The 23,299-nt window shown below is 44.3% G+C and overlaps 1 protein-coding gene across 1 annotated transcript in view; it reads left to right on the top strand.

Moving 5' to 3' along the window:
* The window catches only part of STOML2 (stomatin like 2), a 144,527-nt gene that overhangs the window by 105,058 nt on the left and 16,170 nt on the right, over positions 1-23,299 (top strand). The window contains exons 4-9 of the mRNA XM_078674670.1: positions 6,687-6,745; positions 7,095-7,196; positions 7,852-7,986; positions 18,851-18,995; positions 20,064-20,143; positions 21,439-21,567. Of these exons, the coding sequence (XP_078530796.1) occupies positions 6,687-6,745; positions 7,095-7,196; positions 7,852-7,986; positions 18,851-18,995; positions 20,064-20,143; positions 21,439-21,567 (650 nt within the window). The remainder of the gene's footprint in view (positions 1-6,686; positions 6,746-7,094; positions 7,197-7,851; positions 7,987-18,850; positions 18,996-20,063; positions 20,144-21,438; positions 21,568-23,299) is intronic.

Below are 23,299 nucleotides of genomic sequence, written 5' to 3' on the forward strand. Positions count from 1 at the left end.
GCTGTATTGCTGCTGGAGAGAGACCTGTAAGGGGGTATTTACATATTTGCAGGGTTTAGAATAGAGTACTCTAATATAGTCTCAACCTGGGAGGAGCCATCTATCCATGGCGTATCCTGGATCATCTAGATGACCATATATCCCCTGGTTTATTGCGATCAAGTGGGCCGCCTAATAATATTTCCTAATGTCCGGTAAACTGAGGCCACCATTGTACCAGTTGTGGATGAGTTTAGCTAGGGCAATCCGAGGTTTGCAGTCACATAAGAGTTTTTTGTAACATTTCTATCTCTTTAAAATACGATTTGGGAACTGGATCCATGGAGTTCTGAAGGGCATAAAGGAAACGTGGCAGAGCCATCATTTTAAAAAGGACTGCTTTGCCCAACAAAGAGAGAGGCAAGGACTTCCAGTGGTTGATATCACTCTTCAACCTCTGGATTGGCGGTAGGAGATTGCGGGTGTAACGGAGCGCGGAGTTTGATGTAATGAATATTCCGAGGTAGCGAAAGCCATCTGAGGCTATATGTATCAGGCAGCCTTTCAGGAAAACTGGCGGCTTTCCTTGCAGGACATAGAGCACGGATTTAGACCAGTTTATGTTAAATCCGGAGTATCTGCCAAACACTGCAAGGATATCCAGTAGGCATATCAAAGAGGCCCTCGGGGAGGTCAGATACAGCAGAACATGGTCTGCATATAACGATATCCTATCTTCCCAGTTCGAGGACCAACACATACCGCGGATCATTGTATCTCTACAGATCAATGCCGCCAAAGGCTCCAGCGCTAAGGCAAAGAGAAGCTGTGATAAGGCACACCCTTGACGCGTTCCACGGCTGAGTTCAAATGCCGCTGACTTGCGATTATTCACGATGACTTGGGCCATGGGTTTTGAGTCTAGTAGCCGGATCCAGCTAACAAATTGATGTCCAAATCCCATATTGTCTAATGCGGCAAAGAGATACGGACACTCCACCATGTCAAACGCCACGGTGGCGTCTAGTGACACTAGGACCGCAGGCTCCAAGATTGTTGTAGCTCTGCCCAACACTCCATGCAACTTGCGCAGGTTTAGAGCAGTGTTACAGTGTGGCATAAAGCCAGATTGGTCGGGGTGCACCAGGGTGTCTATCACTTTTACAAGGCGCGTCAACAGTAGGAGCGCGTTATCGCTTTAAGCTTACGTCACAATCCACACGCATAGACGTATAGGTCACAAGCGCAGCCGTTAGTTCATTGAACCTGCACACGGAGAGGAGATTAGCAGCACGCCGCATCGGTGAGTTAGAACTAAAGCGATTAGAACGCAAGAGCTTCATACTTAGAATCTTGCTCTTCACGAGCACAGTAGCAGCCGCAGGCGAGAGCACTTTCTTTAAATAACGCATCATAGCACAGTTTAACGCACGGCATAGCAGAGCCATAGCAATTGATATACGGGATCTTTAACATAGAACCCCATCGAACATGAGCACATTAACAACTACGGGCGAATGCACTTTTAAACATATAAAAGCACAGTCACAAGTACAGTATGATGAATAAGTAGCACAGATAAATATTGCTGTTTTCTAAGACTGACTATACGTAACCCACCCGTAGTTTAGAATTAACACACACCCGGCGGTGGAGGTATACATGATGATTTCCAGACATTTGAACAATAATTATTTTTTCCATAGAAATGTCCTCTGACGAAGGCGTACCACGCCAAAATGCATTGGGAACAATTGAACTTGAAAACATGTCATTATTGAAGAATGATGCATTATGGGTCATGAAGCTTCGATGTGATAAACCAGAGAAATATTGCCACTAGATGTGAATACAACATCGTGTATCAAAAAAAAGAAAGATATAACTCAATGATAAAGGAGTAAAGAAAATTCATTAAAGTGTGGCTGGAGTTCCAGCATTTTTCCAGTGCCCAGGGAGACAGACCAGGGACTCTTAGGTCTGCTACCCACAGTACATATGGGGTCACGTAAGTACCACTGATTAATGGGAGCAATTCTCCCTGCATTCATGTGTCCCAAGGCTATATGCATCCAGACCGTAGAATGATCCGTGATGCCCCTGCCCAGATGACGGATCTCTCGGATATCACGTGCCTGCTTCGCAGGGACTAGGATATAGTCTATACGGGACAGACTTTGATAGGCATCGGACTGGAAGGTGTATTGGGCCCTATCTGGGTTATGCATCCTCCATCCATCTACTAGTTCCACAGTCTCAAGGAAGTTAGGTAGCCACCGCTATGTGGGTCAAATGTCCCGCAGGGGGTGACGATCCAACTCACCAGATACCACTGCGTTAAAATCCCCCCCTACTATGGGGAGGCCTGGTGGGAACGACAGCAGTACTGCCCCTATATCCTTATGTCTCACTCTGAAGGCTGTGGGGAACATATACTGAGACACAGGTGATCGTCCGGCCTTCCCACAATCCTGAAATTCCTATATATATACCCAGATTATCGGACCATGTGGATTGCGCCGTGAAAGGGAATGATTTCTTAACTAAGTTGCCCACCCCTCTTGAACCTGATGTAAAGCCTGCGTGTGCAACCAACCTGTACCCGCCCCTATTCATCGCTTGGCACGTGTTCCTGATCAGATGAGTTTCTTGCAACAGGATAACGTCTGGGGCCTGTCTTGTTATATAATGATGCACCCTACTACGCTTAATCTTGTCGCCAAGCCCATTGACGTTCCAGCTTAGGACTCTTACATCTACATCCCAGTGTGTACCCATCTGAGATTTCATTCGTATATTGCTCCCGCTCTGTGTATTCACCCAATACAGTCGATTGAACTGATCCTGCAAAACAATGTAAATCCAAACAACATAAACATTCCCTCCCAACCACCCCCCTCCCTGCTCCCCTGCACTCTGGGCTTCAACCTGCCCATGATTAAACTTGCATAGTGCCGGTCGCCCCACAAGGTAACTAAAGGTAGAAAAGTGGGGTGCGTGGTGTCCCCCTCCCATCGCCCCCATCGCCAAAATATAATGGCACACTCTTGTACAGATAACTCAAAATATCACTCAATGATGTACACTGAGAAGGGTCCAGGATGCATGAAGTCACTCGCTGACGTGCCCTACCTTTAGGTCTCATCTCCAACCTGACCTGATCAACATGGAGTCCCAAATTAGCGTCCCCACTGCCCTCAGGTTCCCACCCTTCACCAGTTTTACCACATTGTCAAATGGTCCCATGTTCAGCGATTCTCCAGCCATTCTGCCGCTGATTCCGGATGTTCAAAGAATCCGGTCCTACCGTCTGTCTCCACTCGGATCCTGGCTGGGAACAGTATGGCATACTTGTAGCCTTTATCCCTCAACGTCTTTTTGATCTCCAGGAAAGAGCATCGCTATCTCTGGACTAGCTGGGTGAAGTCCGGAAAGAATGTTATGTCTGCGTTCTCATACTTCAATGGCGGTCCCGCCCTGGCATGCTGGAGTGTAACATCTCGATCTCGGAAGTTGAGACCCTGGCTAGGATCAGGCGAGAGGAGCCCCCGGGTTTCGGCCAACCCCCGGGGACCCTATGAGCTCTCTCTATAACGAAAATCTTTCCCAGCCCCTTGGGTTGCAAGTGATTAAGGATTTTGGATTTGGGGCCCCCCCTCTGGGCTACCCAAAGACGCAGAGTCACCCTTCGTCCTCAGGTCCAGAAACAAAGTGAGACCAACACTGGAGCACCGAGAGAAAGGATATTTATTAGCTCATGAGAGAGAGAGAGAGAGAGAGAGAGCAACAGACACCTATAGCTATCTGAGGAGGCAATCTGATCACAGCAGAGCCTTCATAGTTCTTATACCCTTAACCCCCCCCCCTTTCCCTCTGCGTACGAGCTGACAAAGAAGACAAAGTCCGGAGAGGTGTACGTGAAGAACATATCAGCAGATGTTCCATGTGACGGTTAAATGATCGCCACAGGCATACAAAGAAGAATGTAGCTTTCTGCAAAATCTAAGAAACTTCCCTTTCGGGAAGTCACATAGGATTCAGATGACTCGTGAGACACAGAAAGGGCAAACATGGGTGAACATTCCTGCACACAAGCTGTTGTATGCAGAGACAAGTTGGGGGAAAGAGTACAAAATGACTGAGCGAGTGTCAAGATAAAGACTACATTTTCCACAGGATGAGGTCTTCCACAAAGAGATCTATAGCCTGCTCCTCTGATTTTTCTGGGACACCCAGGAACCGTACTTTGTTGCGACGCAGGCGTCCTTCATAGTCATCCAGCTTGGATTCTGCAAACTTCCGGAACGTTTGTAAGTCCTTGACTTCTAATTGCAGTTGGAAGGAGTCCTCCATCAGGCTTGCAGTGGTTAGTTCAATTAGCTTGACACGTTCATTATTTTTATTCATGTCTGCACGGTGCAGGTTAACCTCTACAGTGATGGTATACATCTTGTGTTCTAGGGAGGTCTTGATACCTGCGATTGCTTCCAGGATGTCTTTAAGTGTGGGTTCCGGCGTTACGTCTCCCGGTGCTGTACCACCCTTGCCTGTAGGGGAGGAATCGGTCATTGATGTCTTGGGGAGCATTTATCTGTCCAGTCAGTTCTGTTGCACTGGTTTGTTGCCCCTTGATGACGACATTGCGCCTTTAACTCTGTTCCAGGTATGGCAACAGCGATACACCACCATCCAAGGTCGCCGGTCACTCCGTCACACCACTTGGCCCCACTCGGGGGCTGGCCTCGTAGTAGACAACTGGACAGATATATACTAGCAATGTCAATTCACGGGTCGTGCAATCATCTAGTGTCCGACCGAGGGTACTCGCGCCGCAGTCCAATCACTCAGCTTGGTTGTGTAAAAACTGCTCTGTGACCACTTGCCGATATTTAAAGGGAATTGCGTCAACCTCTGTTTTGTTAATTATTTCCTTCCTTAAACTTCCTCTGTATTGCACATGGGCTTTACAAATTTCTGTTTAGTATAACATGGCTGGATCTGGTATTGAGGTGGACTCTTGTACGTTTTTCTATTAAATTTCTAAAGATTCAGAGAATAAGTGGTCTACTTTTAACCTATTCCCACGCCTCTAATAAAACACATTCTTATAACACCCATGTTCTACTCTTATACACACGGTCATCCATTTGAGATAACCTAGAGAGCTTGAATTATTCTGGTCTCTTCCTCCTGCTCCATCATGGTCGTAACTACTTCCTACAAGTTTCATATCTCCATGTCCTGTAGTAATTTCACCCCATAGCCTGCCTCTCCCTCTAATTGCCGTGCTTGCAAGTATCCCCCTGGATGCTGCCTGGATGTTGATGTGCTTGTTTAGCAGTAGCTTGGTAGGAACGGAGAGTGAAGCAGCTGTGGCTCTTGACTGATGCCAGAGATCATTGAAAGGAACACTTATCAAGGAATCCCACAAGAAAAATGATGGCTAGAAAAAAATTCATATTGGATGCAGATGTGACCGTGGGAGAAGCAGACGTTTATCAAGCTGATCGGGAAGAGACAGGCTTTAGTTCATATAATCTGTAGTCCTGACCTACTATTAACCGGTCACCTCATTTCAGCTTTTACGGACTCCTGTCTGTCCGTTCTAATTCTAGACATACAGGAGAAAGGGTTGGTTCCTTCCCTGCTTTTGCTGCCCCTTGTCCTTCTCCGATTATAGGTGGTGCCCTCTCTGCAGCTCCATCAACCCATAAGAAACATTGCTACACGCTGCTTCAGAGGACATATCACCAAGACTGATAGGGCCCAAACGAAGCCGAATTGACCAGCTTGGGGTTAACCAGCATCCTGTAAGAAAGCATAGCACGGTAATGGAATATTCCTAAGGGAGGAAAATCGGAAAATGTTGGAGAGCCCACCGCAACACGATTGTTTTGTGTGGGGCAGCAGGGAATTGCTTCCCTTGCCACTGTTGTGACTGTCACAATTTAGAAAAGGGTTGTTCAATGTAGGGGTTGGAGGGATGGATCCATGGCATATTTTCTGGCTACTCCTCAACTTCTTAAATTATTTAGATATAAATTTATTGCACACCGATTTATTGCATAGCAGCCAAGTTTCCACATGGATGGCTTGTCTTTTTCAGATGGTTTCTTTGCATACTGGGATTTTATAATGGGGATGAATCAGGCTTCAAGCCCCAGAATAAAAAGAAAACAAAAGCTGGAGTATCTAGTCGCACATGCACCTGGGAAACTTGGCAAGACTGACTGCATGAAGATGTATCTTATGTGGATATCCAGAAATTCTCCAACACTTCTGCTGTTGAATATTTTTGGTCATTTGGGACTGTAGACATAGACACACATTGTTCTTGAAATGTCTGTAATGTGCTGTTTTTCATCTGTTTTTATTATCAGTGTATGCTAGAGAAAGTGGTTATCTAATGTTTTACATGAGCTTGTTCTAGCGCAAGACATTTTATAAAAAAAGAATATCTTAGTATTGGGTGCACCATAGTGACACCCTCCTCTCCTGTTCGAGGCCTCTATGCCTTAACTTGTGTTTTCAAATCTCTCCTTTGAACACGCCCATTGCCTGAATTGCTGTCAACAGCCACTTGTTTGTGCCTAGAATTCTAGTCCCAAGGTGCATACCTGCTAATTCCAGTAACATGTTTGACATGACCTTAGTGGCAAGTGAGACTGGTTACGTGGATTTGTAATCTTTTCTCTATTGTTCTGCAGATAATGTGACACTACAGATTGATGGAGTTCTGTACCTGCGGATACTGGATCCCTATAAGGTAAGTTAGACAGTCTCCTCTGCATTTCACCGGTTACTCCATAAGCAGTTCTTCCTCCTTATGCTCCTCTCTTTAACCGCATGCGTGCTGCGGTCATCTTTGCGCTGTGCGGCTTTTTTCTAAAAGCCGCGTTACATGACGAGCTGAGCTCGTCATGAGCATGCGAGCGGCGCAACTCATGACGAGCTCAGCTCGTCATGAGCATGGAAGGGGCTATTCTCCCATTACAGAAGTAGTTGCTTTAGGTAGTATAAAAACCCTATTGCTGATGTCTGATTATGTCATCCAAGTAGTTAATGTTTCTTCCTTTATTCTCCTTTCCTTTCTCTTCCACGTGGCCCATTCCCAGGCAAGTTATGGAGTAGAAGACCCCGAGTATGCAGTAACACAGCTGGCTCAAACCACAATGAGGTCGGAGCTAGGTAAACTCTCGCTGGACAAGGTCTTCCGCGTGAGTAGGATTATTATTTTTATTTTCTTAAGCAGTGCCCAACACAAAACCCCTTGCATGTAGTAACTGTGTTTGACTTCTGTAAATTGTCCTGTATGTAAATTCTGTTCTATGTCATGATACATGAGTTGGGGTGCAGGCCTCAATCAGATCATGACTTGTGTCTGTAGTTGTAATACAACAGAGCTCCAAATCGCATAGGAAGCTCATAGTGCCAAGTCTGAGACTTCTTACATATGATCTTAATTACCCCCAGCTAATCTCTTGCCAAGCCTGCCCACACTAGGACTTTTAAGGGGAGGGTTGGGGGGGGAAATTTTACAAAATTTCAAGGTAAGTTTTAAAGCAAACCCCAACGTTCTTCAAAAACTCCCACCCTCCTCCCACTTCCAATTAGCCATCACATGGCAACCAAAGAGACACGTTCCTCATAAAATTTCACTCAGGTTTCTGAGGCATAGTTGTTGCCCTCGCCACATTTCCCCCTCGCTCCGCCCTCCCCCTTCCCCTCGCAGTGTCTATGGCTGGTTGCCCAGTCCTTTTTTCAGGAATTTCAGGTCTGGGCTTCAGTAGCACAAATGAATGAAGAGGATTCCTATATAGATCTCGCCATTGTAATTACTAATTTTGGTTTCTGTGTCCTCTCTCATTTTAGGAAAGAGAGTCTCTCAATGCAAATATTGTGGATGCCATCAATCAAGCTGCAGATGTGTGGGGGATCCGATGCCTGCGTTATGAAATCAAGGACATCCATGTTCCTCCCAGAGTTAAGGAGTCCATGCAGATGCAGGTGAGTTTGGTATTTGGGGCTTTGATGTTGCTCTCTTACAATATCCATTTAAAGATGGATTCTCCTAAGCATTTTTTTTTACACTTTGGAGCACTGAATCTCTTCTTGTCTAGTATTCACTTAGTTTCAAATCTAGGTGCTACACTGGTAAAGAGGGGGCAATGAAAGAAATGTAATGGATTTAAAATGTCTTTATATTTTAAGGTTTTATTTGTGATGCTCTGCTACCTCATAGGTGAATCGCCCTATAGAAAACCATCCACCTATGTCTCACCTCTTTTATGGTCCGGCTAGACACCACAGCTGCCGCCAGGCAATTATGTGAGCATCACTAGAGAGGGGCTTTGGCTCCATCCACATGTTGGGAACCTGGAATAAGTTTTGGTTAGACAGAATTTGTGTGCTTCAACAAAAAAGTGCTTGCTATTCACACAGCTGTAATCATTTTGTTTATATATCCACCTCTCTAAACTTGAACTTTCATGGGCAAACACATGACATTGGAATTCTATTAAAGCGCCCTAAATAGCTAGATAATTGATGTTGTTTTTCTCTCTCAGCAGCACAGATGGGAGGAGGGAGTCATTAACCTACATGGATTTTTAGGTCTGGCTTGACAGGGTAACTGTCACTTGAGCTTTTAACCTGGACCAATATTAATCTACAGTTCTTTACTTCCCTCACAAATACACCATGCTATTTGTGTAATGCTACACATTACCATACATCATGCCTTTAAAGCCAGACCTCTGATGTTGCTAATGCTTGGCTTAACCATTTGTAACAAAAACTGACTTGTTCACATTTTAAAATGTTGCAGCATGGTTGTAATGAGCGTGTGCCTACCTGTAATATAATGTAAAGCAAACGTATAATGTGCACTATCACCTCACGGGTATCCTGGCGCTGAGTTACAGTCGCTCCCCTAAATGTTCGAATTTACCAAAACGGATGCCTGTCTCGCGTTATATCCTGGAGAAGAGCCAGGTTTTAAGCTTTTTCCTAAAGTGGAGGAATTCATCAGTCTGCCTAAGGAAAGGCAGGAGTTTGTTCCATAATCGGGCAGCCGCATAGCTAAAAGCTCTGCCTCTGTTCTAATTCTGGGAGTGCTAACCAGGTGAGCTGTGGAAGATCTAAGACTTCTTACGGGGGCATGCCAGACTCATTTGTCCTGCAGTGGTACTGGCCCAAGTCCATGCAGAGAATTGAAAAGAATACAGAGTGACTTGAACTGTATTCTCTGTGCTAATGGAAGTCAATGAAGCTCATTAAGGGCAGCAGAGGCGGAAGCTCTGCGTGCCTTCATTGGGGCTAGTTTTGCTGCTATCGTCTGTATTCTTTGTAGTTTTATAATCAGAAAGTTAGGCGAGCCAAGCAGCAAAGTGATAGAATAGTCCAAACGGCTAAGAATAACACTTATCACCACGAGGGCACTAGCTGTCATGGGTAGCATAGGGAGAATTTTCCACAGTGCTTTAATGAGGGAGAAGCAAGTTCCAACTATTTTGTTTACATGATTTTCACTCATTTTGTCATCAAAAACTACCCCCAAGTTGCGTACTGCCACAGAGGGTATGGGGGGGCTTGTCACCTGGAATAGGCCAAAAATTGGCCTGGAGCGGAAGAGGGGGTTTCTTGGCCCTGAAGTACAAGAGTTCTGTTTTTCCCCCGTTGAATTGCAGAGAGTTGTCCGTAAGCCATCTAGTAGTTTTTTTGCATGCACTCATGATAATCACTAGGTGGAATAGGCTGATTCCCCTCTAAAGACAAGATGAGTTGCGAGTCATCCGCATAGTTCACCAACTTGAGATTGTAGGATTTGATGATGGGAATCAACTGACTCATATAGCTATTGAAAAGGATCAAACTGATTGACGAGCCTTGGGGGAAACCATGCTGAATGGTACCAAAATGTGAAAGATAGGGGGTGAAGGGCCACTGCTTGCTGCCTGTTCTCAAGATAGGACTGGAGCCATTTCAGTGCTGTGCCCTCCACCCCAATTTCCGGGTGCCACCTCAATAGGACTTTTTGATTGACTGTGTCAAATGCAGCAGACATGTCCAGTAAGATCAAGATAGCCGACTGACCCCCGTCTGCCCGCATTCTGTGACCCGGACGCAAACCAAATTGAACGTCTTCAAGCCCATGATTCGTGTCCAGGAATTGAGAGAGACCTGTTGGTCAAACAAATGCATAATGGCTTCAGTCGGACTATGAATGAATGGGAACAGAGAACAGTCTCTGATACAGGTACTCTATTGCTATTACCACCAATACTTTCTATGGAGTGATGCTTGGATTTTAAGTGGCAAATTGAACACCCTGGAGTATAGCGGCCAGCATTTTATTTCAGTCTAGATGGAGTTCAAGACTGTTAGACCTGGCACCTTTGGCGTGGGTCTACCTTCCATTTTTTGCTGTTGTCTCCTGTTGTTTTGCTGGTTATAGATGCTTTGGGCACTGTGCCACTGCTATTCAGATAAAAATGCTTTTAAGAATCAACTTAACCTGAACAAATACACTATAGCAAAAACTAAAGCCGAGTATTTTGCTAAAACCATTCTTCTAGCAGCTAATAGCACCAAAGCTATATTCAGCTTAGTGAAGAGTCTGTCTAAACCTGACTGTGCTAATAACAAAATTCCAGTTACTCAAGCATTATGCCAGGAGTTAGCTTCCTATCTGGAGGATAAAATCGACAAGATAGTTAGGGATTTTGATCCACCAACAGTGGTGGAAAAACCTGATTCTCAGTTGTCCAATGCTGAGCAGTGTTTTCTGCCATCACCAGACTCTAAGCCCAGCAACCCTTTCATTTTAAAACACGGCCAGCATACTCTGGATTGCTTTCGCATTCTGGACGAGGAAACATTTGATACCTTAGCCAGGGGTATCACCTCTGGGTCCCCCCTGGACCCCCTTCCCCACAGAATCTGGAAGGAATACAGGGCCGAGATCTTTCCCTATTTACGACAGATCTGTGGTCTATCTTTGAGTACGGGGGAGGTCCCTAAAAACTGGAAGGAAGCAGTTGTGACCCCTCTTCTAAAAAAAAAAATACAACACGCTTGACCCCGGGTGTGTGGCCAACTATCGGCCAATTTCTTTATTGCCATATCCTGTTAAAATTCTGGAACGCATAGTCAGTAAGTCTCTATCCCAGTATCTTGAGGAGTATTCGCTCCTTTACGAGATGCAATTTGGCTTTTGGCCCAAGCAATGTACTGAAACAGCACTTGTTACCGTGCTTGATATGAGGATGCGGGCGGACAGTGGCCAGTCAGTGATCTTGGTGCTGTTGGACATGTCAGCGGCTTTTGACACTGTAAACCACGGTATACTGTTGGAGAGACTTAAAGACCAGGGTGTGACTGGTCCCGCCCTTGATTGGCTTTGCTCTCATCTAACAGACAGGACACAGACAGTGTGCCTTCAGCCGTTCTCCGCTAACAAGCCTTCCTTATGACAGGGGGTCCCGCAGGGCTCAGGGATTAGCCCTGTGCTCTTTAACATCTATTTGCAGCCTCTCATTCCACTTATAAGATCCTTTGGAGTGGCGGTGGTGAACTATGCGGATGACACCCAGCTCATGTTTTACTTGGAAGGGAATGATTCCATTTCCCTGGAAAGATTTCACAAGTGTATGACTAGCACCACGAAGTGGCTTAAGAAGAACTGGTTACAATTTAACAGCTTTAAAACGGAAGTGGTCCTGTGTTCTTCCAGAAGATCTGTTCAGCCTGTTTTACCCATCTTTCAGTTGTCCCCTACTGGCGCACCTATTACCCCTTCTAGCACAGTACGCAATCTGGGGGTGATGGTGGATCAGGACCTCCAACTGAATTCTCAGGTTAACAAAACGGTTGGCACTTGCTTCTCGCTAATACGAGTGCTGAGAAAGATCCTCCCTTTTTTGCCTAACTCTGCTAGAACACGGATTGTGAGATGCGTAATTCTCAGCAGACTCGATTACTGCAACTCTCTATATCTGGGTGTGCCTAGCACCCTTATCGGGAAGCTGTACAGAATACAAGCCATTGCAGCGAAACTCGCTTTAAACAGGCAGCAAGGGCCGGCCGTGTCTCTGACCTGTATTCCGCCAGTTGCAGGGTAAACCACAGGCGCCACCAGAATGTAAGGAGTCTGAGAGCAATTTTGTCTGTAATTGGCCTTACCCCAAGGTTGAGGCGAAGCGATGTAAGAGGGGAGCAAGGCGGAAGACCAAATATCTGCCTGACGAAGATGTTCTCGATTTTACTTATGTCACTGGGTGGACACCCCCAACGTCCGTCTTGTTTGCTCTCTGGTTAGTGAAACTTGACCTGGGGAATAAAGATATCCCAATGATCGAGACCTGATATCCCCTTCCTGTGTATAGTGTTTCCTGCCCAAAAGGACTTGAACAAACATTGGGTTTTTAAAATTGATCACAATGCAATCCCCTTGCACATCTTTCGGTCTATTGCCCACCCAAGTAACCCTGCGCATCAAGAGTATCTCCCCTGCATCTTTATAGGCAAATTGCCTCTGCCTGGCCAGCCAGAACATATACTTATTCCTTAGTTCATGATGGGATTCCCTTTGCCCCCTTTTAAGCTCAGGTACACCTGGTAAAATGAAATACAGAGATGGAGCTGGAGGTATTTATTTATTGAGTTTTATATAGCGCTGGCTAGACCCGTAGGTATCACAGCGCTTTACATGGGGATCAGTGAATTACAGGTTACAAGTTACATTTGTTACAAAGCATAATCAAACATAGGATTAAAAAGCAGTGTTAAGGTAAATTCGTCAGAGGAGGGGGAGGAAGGAGACAAAACAGGGAGACGGGGAGAAACTGTGTCCAATGTCCGGCTGGGTAGGTGACGGCAAAGGGGAAGAACCAGGGCCAATCTCGTCTATAACTGTCTGGCATCTCCACCGGGCGTTGGCCATAATGCTCGGACTCCGCTGTCAAAGGGAGGGGGAGGAAGGAGACAAAACAGGGAGAACGGAGAGAAACTGTGCTCAATGTCCAGCTGGGTAGGTGACGGTCAAGGGGATGAACCAGTGCAGATCTCCTCTATAGCTGTCTGGCACTGGGCATCGGCCATAATGCTCAGACTCCCCTGTCAGGGGGTGGGGAGGAAGGAAGACAAAACAGGGAGATGGGGTGAGGCTGAGCCAGATGTCCGGTTGGAAGTTGGAGAGATGAGAAACCCACTGTCCAAACAAAATCCAGATGGGCATGGGGATATGGTTTCTGTGATTATCAAGGAACCATCAGCAGGAGGCTCGATAGCCGGGAGAGGCAGATGCCAGAGAGGACTGGCCTCTCTTCCCTAGCTTCTATGCCAAATGCGGGCCCCCTCCCTCCCTACTCCTGGGCCCTTGACTGTGTATGCAATCTTGCTTTATCTGCAAATTGGGGTGTGCATTGCCTCTGTTTATAGCTTTGTGATAAGCCTGGTTGGTATCGGTGGTGCGAATCAATTTTTGAGAAGGTGGGGGGGTCCGATCTTACTCTAGGGGAAGCAGCCCCTAGATCTGCCAGGCAACGAACATCCTCAATCCCCTTTGAGGTTGTTGCTAGGCTGCCTACCCTTGCCTCGAGCAGTCCAGCCAGCTTGCCTACCCGGGCTACCAAAGAGCTAAGCTCGTCCTTCACAATAGACCTACACTGAACCTGAAGATCCACCACCAAGTTTGTCACCCATAATGGATAGTCCATGCCTTCTTGCGGACAGTCTGCTGATTCCCCCCTCCCCCAGAGTGTCTCCAGAGTCCAGTGACCCATCTGTACACTTTTTAGGTCCCGCTAGAGCCAACGCATGCGCTGGTCTAGCAAGACATTTAGTAAGCGGGTTATTCAAGTGCTACCTAAGACCACCAGCTTGCTATTACGCGCACAAACGTGCATGCCTCGCTCCACCTCTTGACGCGATCACTTTCACTTTCGGCCAATGCTTGTGTTCTTTACTTTTGGTATAATGGCGGGACCCGCGCTTTACTTTTAATGTTATAAGTTAAGCGCGGATGCCGCGATTGTACCAAAGTTGGCAGGGTATGTCCAGACGTGGGTCCCTTGCTCACTCTACCACTGGATTCAAGATAGCCTGGCTGATGAGGATTATGAATCCGAAACCGGTCCCAGGATGCTTGTTTTCGGTCCAGAGAAGACCTGGCTTGGCAGTTCGGGCTGGACTGTTCCCATGAGGCACAGGGTCAGACTGATTTGCATATGGCATTGTCTGAACTGGGGTGGTGGAGTGAGCTAAAGAATGGTGATGGATTAAACCCAGATCAGTTGACTGGGGGTGAGTGATTGATTTGCTCAAACGCTCCGACCATCATCCCCTTTGGTATCGCGATTATACCAAAAGTAAAGAAGTAGAAAAAAACATCTATTTCTTTACTTTTGCTATAATCGCGGCACCCGCGCTTTACTTTTAACATAAAAAGTAAAGCGCAGATGCTGAGATTATAGCAAAAGTAAAGAAATAGATGTTTTTTTCTATTTCTTTACTTTTGCTATAATCGCGGCACATGTGCTTTACTTTTAACATTAAAAGTAAAGCGTCGGTGCCGCGATGCTTGTTACTTCAGTTTCGAAGTTTGAATGAATAGGGGGGGCAAAGTAGAGTATGTCGATGTTGAAACCGCATAGACGTGAATACTAAACTTTCTTAAGTGGCGGTGCCTTTTTGAGACCTTTGTTCCTTGTAAAACTGTCGTGAATATGGAGGCTTCTAAGCCATGTCCAAGTACTTTCAACAGAGCCAAACCAGAAATGGTATTTGCTGATCCATGAGGTACTTTTCCTGCAGCAAACTAACAAAACCAAATAGCACAAATGACGTGATGGTCGCAGACATGCTTCAGAGTCGATGGGCAGTGTGGACCCTTCACCCTGGACCTGTTTTTGTAGAGCGAAAATGTATCCGTGCTGAGTCAAGAGCTCGAAGTAGAATGTAAAGTGAGCCTCCTATTAATCCTGCTGCACTCTGGGAATGTGTGTAATTCGGCTAGTCCGTCTGCGAAGGAGAACACGACGTCACTGCTGCAGAGAAAGCGTACATCATTTTGCTTTGCGATTGTGAGGCAAGTGATTTTTTTTTTTTTGCAGTTTTAAGTTTATGAAGAGGTGAAATAAAAGAGTTTTCACTTATATACTTTTTCCCTAAGCCTTTATTCTGCTTTGCGCTTTTGGAACATAATTTGAAGTACTGCTAGAAGAGTGCGGCTATGTATGAGCACACGTATGAGCTACTAAACCGTCAGTGTAGTAAAACTACAGGGAAAAAAGCCTTTACCCTTCTACTCTGTATAACTCCATGCTACTTTATAAGCCATCAAGATAAATATAAAATGTTTTTTATCAACTTTTTTGGTAAAGGCGATATCTATATGCACTCCTTCTTTTTAAAAGTATACAGCATACTGTATTCAAGGTTACCTGATGTATTAAAATAAGAAACAAACGTCCTTTTAAAGTAGGTTGATCTTTGAGTTAAAGTGCTTCTTTAGAGGGATGAAACACGAAAAAAATACAGCAAGCGGTAAACCTACAGGTCAAGAAATTTTTCTTTTTTAGCAGATGGGTTTCTTTTACTTGGTAGGGTATGATGGCACTAGAGTTTCAGAGCTAATGGCACAGATAGTTTGAAAAGAGCGGTGAACATTTATAGGTCACATGATCTAGCAAAGGGCAGCCAACTGAAACAAGCAAAGTGGAACTCATTTATAAATATGCACTAAGAATGTGCCAAGTCGTAGAACCACCAGCAGTGTGGGAGACTAGAACCTAGAGTCCAATTCTCACCTGGAAACTGATTCCCTGGCTTTTTAATATGTGAGCTACTAAATCTCCATCTCCTCCCTAAATATGTTTTCCCTAGGGGAAACTCCTCTCCCTAAACTACTGCTTCCATTAAGTTTCCTATCATGGAATACAACTTACTCTGCCTTTTACAGGCATATATTTGTACGCTTCCACGTTCTGAAACTAACCCCATGATTTTGTGTTCACAATATTTGAACAATGGCCAGCTGGATCTACTCTCAGAAACCACACCAGACATCATCTTCATTACAGAAATATGGCTTAGCAATGACTTTGCACCTGCATGGCACAAAGCCATGCCTCCTGAATTTTGCCTAATCTATCAAAATCGTATGTGCAAAATTAGAGGAGGCCTAACATCATCTGTAAAAAATAAAATATAAAAACATGTTGAAAACGACAGCATTAACTTTTTTTTTTGGGAGGGGGAGAGAGAGGAGTTTTATTTTTCTTTCCGGCTACTCACACTATTAAATACTCCTTCTTAATGTATAGACCTCCACCCAGCAGTACAAACTTTTAAGATGCCTTAATAGATACAGTGACCAAGACCCATCTAAAACGCCCACAAACCTACATTGTAGACGACCTCAACATATGGTTTGATGAGAATATAACCACAGCAATCACAATCAAACTTGAGGATTCAACCTCCAACTAATGCTTTCTGGCTCAACTCACTCTGCTGGACACACTGTTGAGTTCATTTTTGCCCCTGTGACAGGCCGCAGTTGCAGATGACCCCTCTGTAAGGTGGTGACCTCAATCTCCTCACGTTCAAGATCAACTCGCCTATCAATGGCAACACTTGTAAGCCATCTAAAGCATACTACAAACCTGCATACCGACAAGGGTAAAAATTAATTAGACCTCAACTCCCATCTTGAAGAACTTATAAATATGTGGCTGTAAGACATTCAGACCTGGATGTTCCCTGCACTGGACAAACAGATTTCAATAAAGACAACGCCCAGGGTTGACCAATAAGACCATCACTTAGATTAACAAAAAAAAATGAAAGCAAAACTCCAGGCCCTCCAAGAGAAGTCAGAAACCTAGGAATAAGCATGGATTCAGGCTTTTCTTTGCTACCATGTCAACATAAAACAAGCATTGGCATAGTCAATAGGTCTCACCTTTGGGACGTTATAAGTGTTTAGCCATGCAACAGTTAATGTTGTTGCAGTAAGGATATTGTGCTGCATAACTAAATACTTATAAGGTCCCAAAGGCGAGACCTATTGGCTATGGCAATGCTTGTTGTTGTTTGTGGTCTTGTGATAAGTCTATATAAAAATACTTATTTTTATACTATAACTTGTGTGGTGTCCATCTGTAGTGTTGTTAGTGTATGTGTTCACAAATGCTTTACACACTGCCTCTGAGATCAGCCTGCCTGCTCATGCCAAGCTACCAAGGGGGCGAGCAGGGCTTATTTTAGGAGTGTACCCCCTTACCCTGACTAGACGCTAGGGTCACTGTTTGGTCAAAAGTACCTACCACTGCCAACTAGAGACCCCCAAATCTAACACAGACAAACATAAAATGGGAAAAGGGTCCATCTTTTGGGGGAACAGTTAAAAAGGGTGTTGGAAGCCTTAAACGTAATAGTTTAAATTGTAAATTATATTTTTAAAGGGCAATTACCTGGTGTTTTGAATATAAGAACTTAGTTTTCAGTTATTTGTGATGTATTTCCTAAATAGTAGTAGAATGATGATTTTCTTATTGTTTAGTACATTTTCCAGTTATATTTGTCGAAAGAATTATGGGGATTAAAAACAATTTAAATGAACAAAGCTTAATCCTTACGAATCACTAGATATGTCCACCATAAAAAAAAATCATGTGACCTTTCTGTGACCAGCAGAGACATATGTCTGGACGGAAACATTTTTATGTGCAAGCGATATAATCTTCACTTCTTAGAAATTAGACTTTTGAACCAGGATTACATTAATCAACAGGATGATATTTTAAGACTGAGAGCCCTCTAGCAATATCTATGCAAATTCTTAGCCTACCATGTAAGGATAAAAGTGTCAAGTTAAAGTTCTGTGTTGAGTGACCACTGAAGTAATTCCATTATAAATAATACCACTCAACATGATTTATTATTCACCCAGAATGTTTTACTAAGGGATAAATACTTCCTGATCTCATGCTCAAGGATAAATGTTCCCAGGGTACCGTGCCAGGCAATAAGTTGTGCTGAATAGGATCCTCTTCATGGGGCTGCTGCTTTTGGTTGATCTTTGGCTTTGCTGGATTTTCCACTACTTGACTGTGGCAAAGATGCAGGTTTACAATCTCCAGCTCCTGGACATGCCTGTTCTGGTGCTGACTGAGTGGAATGGGTGTAGCAGAAAAGTGCTTCTTTCCGTTGCAGCCCACGTTCAACCAACCATCCCTCATAGCTTTTCTACCAGTGAACAGAGGCGGACAGAGACATGATGGCGTTGTGGCCCCAACACAAGAATCAGTCCGAAAGCATGTCTGCAGTCTCCACAATGAGATGGGTGTTCAGACGGTTTGACAGAATGATCCTTCCCTTCTCCCCAAGTGGGATTCAAACCATGAAATTGTTGCTGGTATGTGGGTTTGCAGGAGATGACTTGATGTGCTGCATGAGAATCCAGATTGTGTATATATTTAACCTATCCCTTTATACAACTGACCAAAGTTTCTATTTGTTCCTCGCATTTGCCAGTTGGAAAGACGCTGAGTTAAAATCGCTCACACTTCCACCATCTAGTAGTTGGCCTGGAAATTACCATTAAGTTTTTCTAAATCAAATTGACCATAAGTATGCCTAGAATAACTCACCTAGACATAGTTGTTATAATCCACAATGCGTCACACGTTATTACCATTTATTTCCTATATATAGATCTGGATTTTGGCAAAGAATTAAGATGCTGTCCTGTTCCACATGACACCCCACAAATATATTGCATGATCCTCCAAACGTCTCCCCATGGATTCTGTTTTTTGCATAGTTACTCCATTGTTGAGGAAGCTTAATGCGTGCCTGTGTTTAGGTGGAGGCAGAGCGAAGGAAGCGGGCTGTGGTGCTGGACTCTGAAGGAGCTAGAGAATCTGCCATAAACGTGGCAGAAGGCAAGAAGCGGGCCCAAGTTCTGGCCTCTGAAGGAGAGAAAACGGAACAGATAAACAGAGCCGCTGGTAAGTTTTCTAGTTCATAAGGGGACCATCTGTCCAACCAGTCCTTCTTACCAAGGCTCACTTATTTACGAGCGATTCTCTGTTTAGTATTCTAGTCTAGGATGTTCCCCTCCTGCAAAATAATTCAAAGCGTTTCGTGTTGCACTTTTCTGACCAGATGAGTGCCCCCCTGGTAATCAATGCATGCCCCTTTTGTGCCTTTAACAGACCCTGCCAGGGTATAGAATAACCAAGCTATTATTAAAGATTGTCCTCTGAAGAGGTGTCCAAACCATTACATTGTATCTCATGTGCACTGTGTATTTGCATCCATCCATCCATTTAGTCAGGTTTATCTTAGTCCACTAATGTGCTGTTTGAGTGAGGCTGAATGATCATATCCTTTAGAAGGACTGTGAGTGACAATAGGTGGCACTGGCGTATGTGTCACATGTCAGAGAAGGCTGCTTCTGTCCCTGTTGGGACCTTGCAAGGTTCTTCAGTTTACTTTGATACCTTGCTGGGCTCAGAATTGACTAACGGAGAAATTTGTAGCCCTCTGAAGTTTCAAATAAGGACTCAAGGGAATGAATCCCACTGAAGGGTACATGTACCTGTATTAGGGCAGCAAGGTGACTGGGTGTTTCAGATTACCATTAGAATGATGGGCGCAGGTGAATTTACTTGAGATTCTGTGAGCTTGTGTTTTAGAAACTAACTTCAGTGAGAAACGAGACACTCCTGGGTTGTCTCGCAGCTGCATTTTGATGTATGAGCTGCACATCCGCAGTATGTAATACATATCAATGTATTGCCCTTGTTTCTTTCATTAATATATCTGATTTAGCATGTAAATTTGTCCTACGATATTCATGTTTCTTGAACATGCATACAAATAGCCTTTGATTTGAATGCTCTCTTTACCCTCCTTGATCTTCCGATTTAGAGGTTTTCTTTAAAGTGCATCTGTCCTGCTCTTTAAAGATATTGTCTGCTGTTTACTGCTGTTTTGTGCTTGGGATTTTCAGCTTTATATGCTGCCTGCTTTTTATTTAGTCGGGGACCAACATTAATTCTCTTTCCCAATAGGTGAAGCGAATGCTATCCTGGCAAAAGCCAAGGCGAGAGGAGAAGCCATCCAGGTGCTGGCAGAGGCCCTGACAAGTCAGGTAGGTTTCATCCGCCTGAAGAGAGAGAAGAGCAGAGGTTTGCTTTCTTGTAGGTCTGTTTCTGATGGTCTTTCGAGGTGATTTTCAGAACTTTCGGAAAAAAAACGTCTTTGGTCCTGCGCTGAGGCACTAATTACTGACAGGGCCCTGGTAGTTCATGATCCAATTATTATTTTGAGGATTTTTTTGTCTCTAATGTGAAAATATACTATCAGCAGCTCACCTCCACACAACTGGAGTGACCCTAGCAGCATCCACATCTTTTCCACATTTACTGGGAATGGACTTCCTCCTCCTCTTTATCCCTTCAACAAGTGAAAATACCTCCTTTTCTAGTTCATTTTCTCAGCACCAAACTGCTTTGAAGCAAAATTGTTGCCTCCATTTAAATGCTATCTTCATCATCAACTCCATTCCTTAAGTGTCCTTCAACGTACAGCCTCTTTCCTCCTAGAGCAGCGACAGCCACCTACTATTGAATTTAGGATAAAGGATAAAGCCCACTTACGTAGGCCCATGACATCAAATTGTGTTAGGGAGATTGCTGCTGCCATATTTATTTGGTGGCAGTAGGTGGTGAGAGTGCATCAGTGGTGCGGCTACAAAACTGGGGATGGAGTTGGGCTGTGTGATTGCAGGCTACTGTGAGAGCGAAGGTGATGTGTATAATATCTAACTATAATTTGTGCCACAATATCTATTTCTAATTTGTGGTCCAGTAACTGGGTATTGGCAAAGGATACTAGTTAAGATTTTAAGTAGATAGTATTTCATCCCTCATTTTTAGAAGACGTAACTAAAATGGGATATTAAAGAGTGGAAAAGTAATATGGGCTCTTCTCATTTTTAAAGGCCTATAAATACTTGAATATTACTGTTTAAGTGGCTACAAATTAATGTAACAAAAGGATACAATTTTACCTTATGTCAGACAGCAATAAAGGTAAAGCACCCCCTGGTGACATCCAGCTGATGAGCATACTAGCAGGTCAGTCCAGGGTAATACTTTATCCATTACTCTCTAGAATTTAATTTTGGGATTACTGATATGGTTTTGAACATTCGAACACGCTGGCATACCTGTTGAGAACATAACTCTAATGATGTTCAGTAGCTGTATTGTAATACATCTCAGAATATAGTCTTTTCTCTAAATGGAGTCTGTAATTTCTAGGAGGATTACAGACGTGTATTGTACTTAAATGATGTGATTAGTTTCTGTGGATGGAGTTGTAATCCGTGACTAGGAATCATTTTAAACTTGTTCTCACGTTTTGCCCTCCGTCCTCTCTTAGAATGGCAATGCAGCGGCTTCCCTCACTGTTGCAGAGCAGTATGTGTCCGCTTTCTCTAACCTTGCGAAGGACTCCAACACTATCATACTGCCATCTAACACTGGTGACATCCCAGGCATGGTTACACAGGTAAGTGTGTAGCGCAGTCCTCCCATAACACCTTCTTCCATTCCTTTCCCCTCGGTCAATATTGTCAATACCTGTGTTACAAGATGTGTTCTATAAAACATGCTGCAGCATAGAGCTTTCGAGAAAGAATTGTAGTTCATAATGTATTGACATGTGACCCTTATTACTGGGTACCCTGTAGGATGCCTGTATGCACTTTAGGGATAGTGTAGTCATGCTATTAAGTGCTAATATCGAAGTGGTGCTATAATGTGCTGCGCGTAGCCTTTGCCACTATCTGGTCTTCCTCACTCAATTACTTTGCAAAATGAAGGAGTGTGGCAAAGGCCATTGAGGACAGCTGCTTTCAGGAGTTTCTAAACATGCACCTCGGACCTTAGACTAATGCAGAGCTGCCTTCATGCTTTTGGTGCTTGAACTGTGTTAAATGATCAGCTGCAATGTGATAATTGAATTATGGGCAATCGTGGTAGGACCGGAACATGCATAATTACCAAGTAGCTCTGCACAGCTTTCGACCGCTCGCACAATATAACCCTGTTGGGCATTACAACCCGAGGCCGGCGGGGCTCTTCTGGACATAGGAAAGGTGAAATCGTGAGATACTACTAGGAAGGGCATGGTGTGATACTTGTGACCCAGAGTGCCTCTGGAGCACACTGGAGGAATCTTGTTCTGTTAGACCTAGCGGTAGACAGCTGTTCTACGGGAGGAAGCACAATGGTTTCTGTAGAGGTGGTGCTGGTGAGAGAACCAGCAACATGGCCGCCATGTGACCCATGAAATAACATAGGGGTGACCTTAATGGGACTGCGTGGCTGAAATGTCTTCTAGGATAGCAAATGACCTAGTCCTAATTGGGTTAGGAAATGGAGGGAATACAGCCACTCACAATTAAGACAGAATTGCTTCATAAAACTAAATTTAGAACAGGAAATTTCACATATATATTGAGCGAATGGCATCACTTTTTGTGACTATAGGATATTAAAGCAGCCGGACCCAAGACTGCTGTAACATTGCTCAGTAGGTTAATGCACTGACTGCGGAAGTCTCTGCTTACTGTTCATAGCTTCAAGCTCTTCTCTGCCTTTCATGGTTCCCTAGTAGATACAATGAATAACATTGAGTACTGTCCTAATAACACCAGGTTCTCAAAGTAACCCGTTACTCCACAGCTGCACCACGGAGCAGGCAGTAGAAACTTGCTTTTTGAAGATTTCTGCAAATTATTTTTATTTGTACGCTGCCACTTGCCATGCATGGCTTAACTGCTGGTGCTATCGATCGCTACCATCGGAGGTAACAACGAGCAGACCCCCCTGTTTTGGAACGCTTCATCCCTTGAATGAAGGTTGCCTTACCTATATGATCATCCATCCGGCGCATTGACTTACAGAACCACTTCAAGACTGCATACATAATAAGGAAGTAGATGCCCGTCTCTCACGGTTCCATCTTAAATCATCTAGAGAAAGATCACACGGATTGAAAGCCTAAAACAAAATTAAGCAGATTTTCGAGAGTCAGGCAACTAAGAAGAAGTCATCATGAAAATATATGCATATAACTTTATTTAAACCCCTGAGCTACATACGAAATTACCTGCTCGTAAGGGCATCTACATAAATCTACCAGTGTGTTATAAGTTGACGCCACTAATACAAAGCAGCTCCTATAGGGACCAGATAATCCGTGTGTTTGTACACAACCCCCTTTTCTCATGTTTCTA

Source organism: Lissotriton helveticus, chromosome 2_1 (assembly GCF_964261635.1).
Source record: "Lissotriton helveticus chromosome 2_1, aLisHel1.1, whole genome shotgun sequence".
Classification (NCBI taxonomy): domain Eukaryota; kingdom Metazoa; phylum Chordata; class Amphibia; order Caudata; family Salamandridae; genus Lissotriton; species Lissotriton helveticus.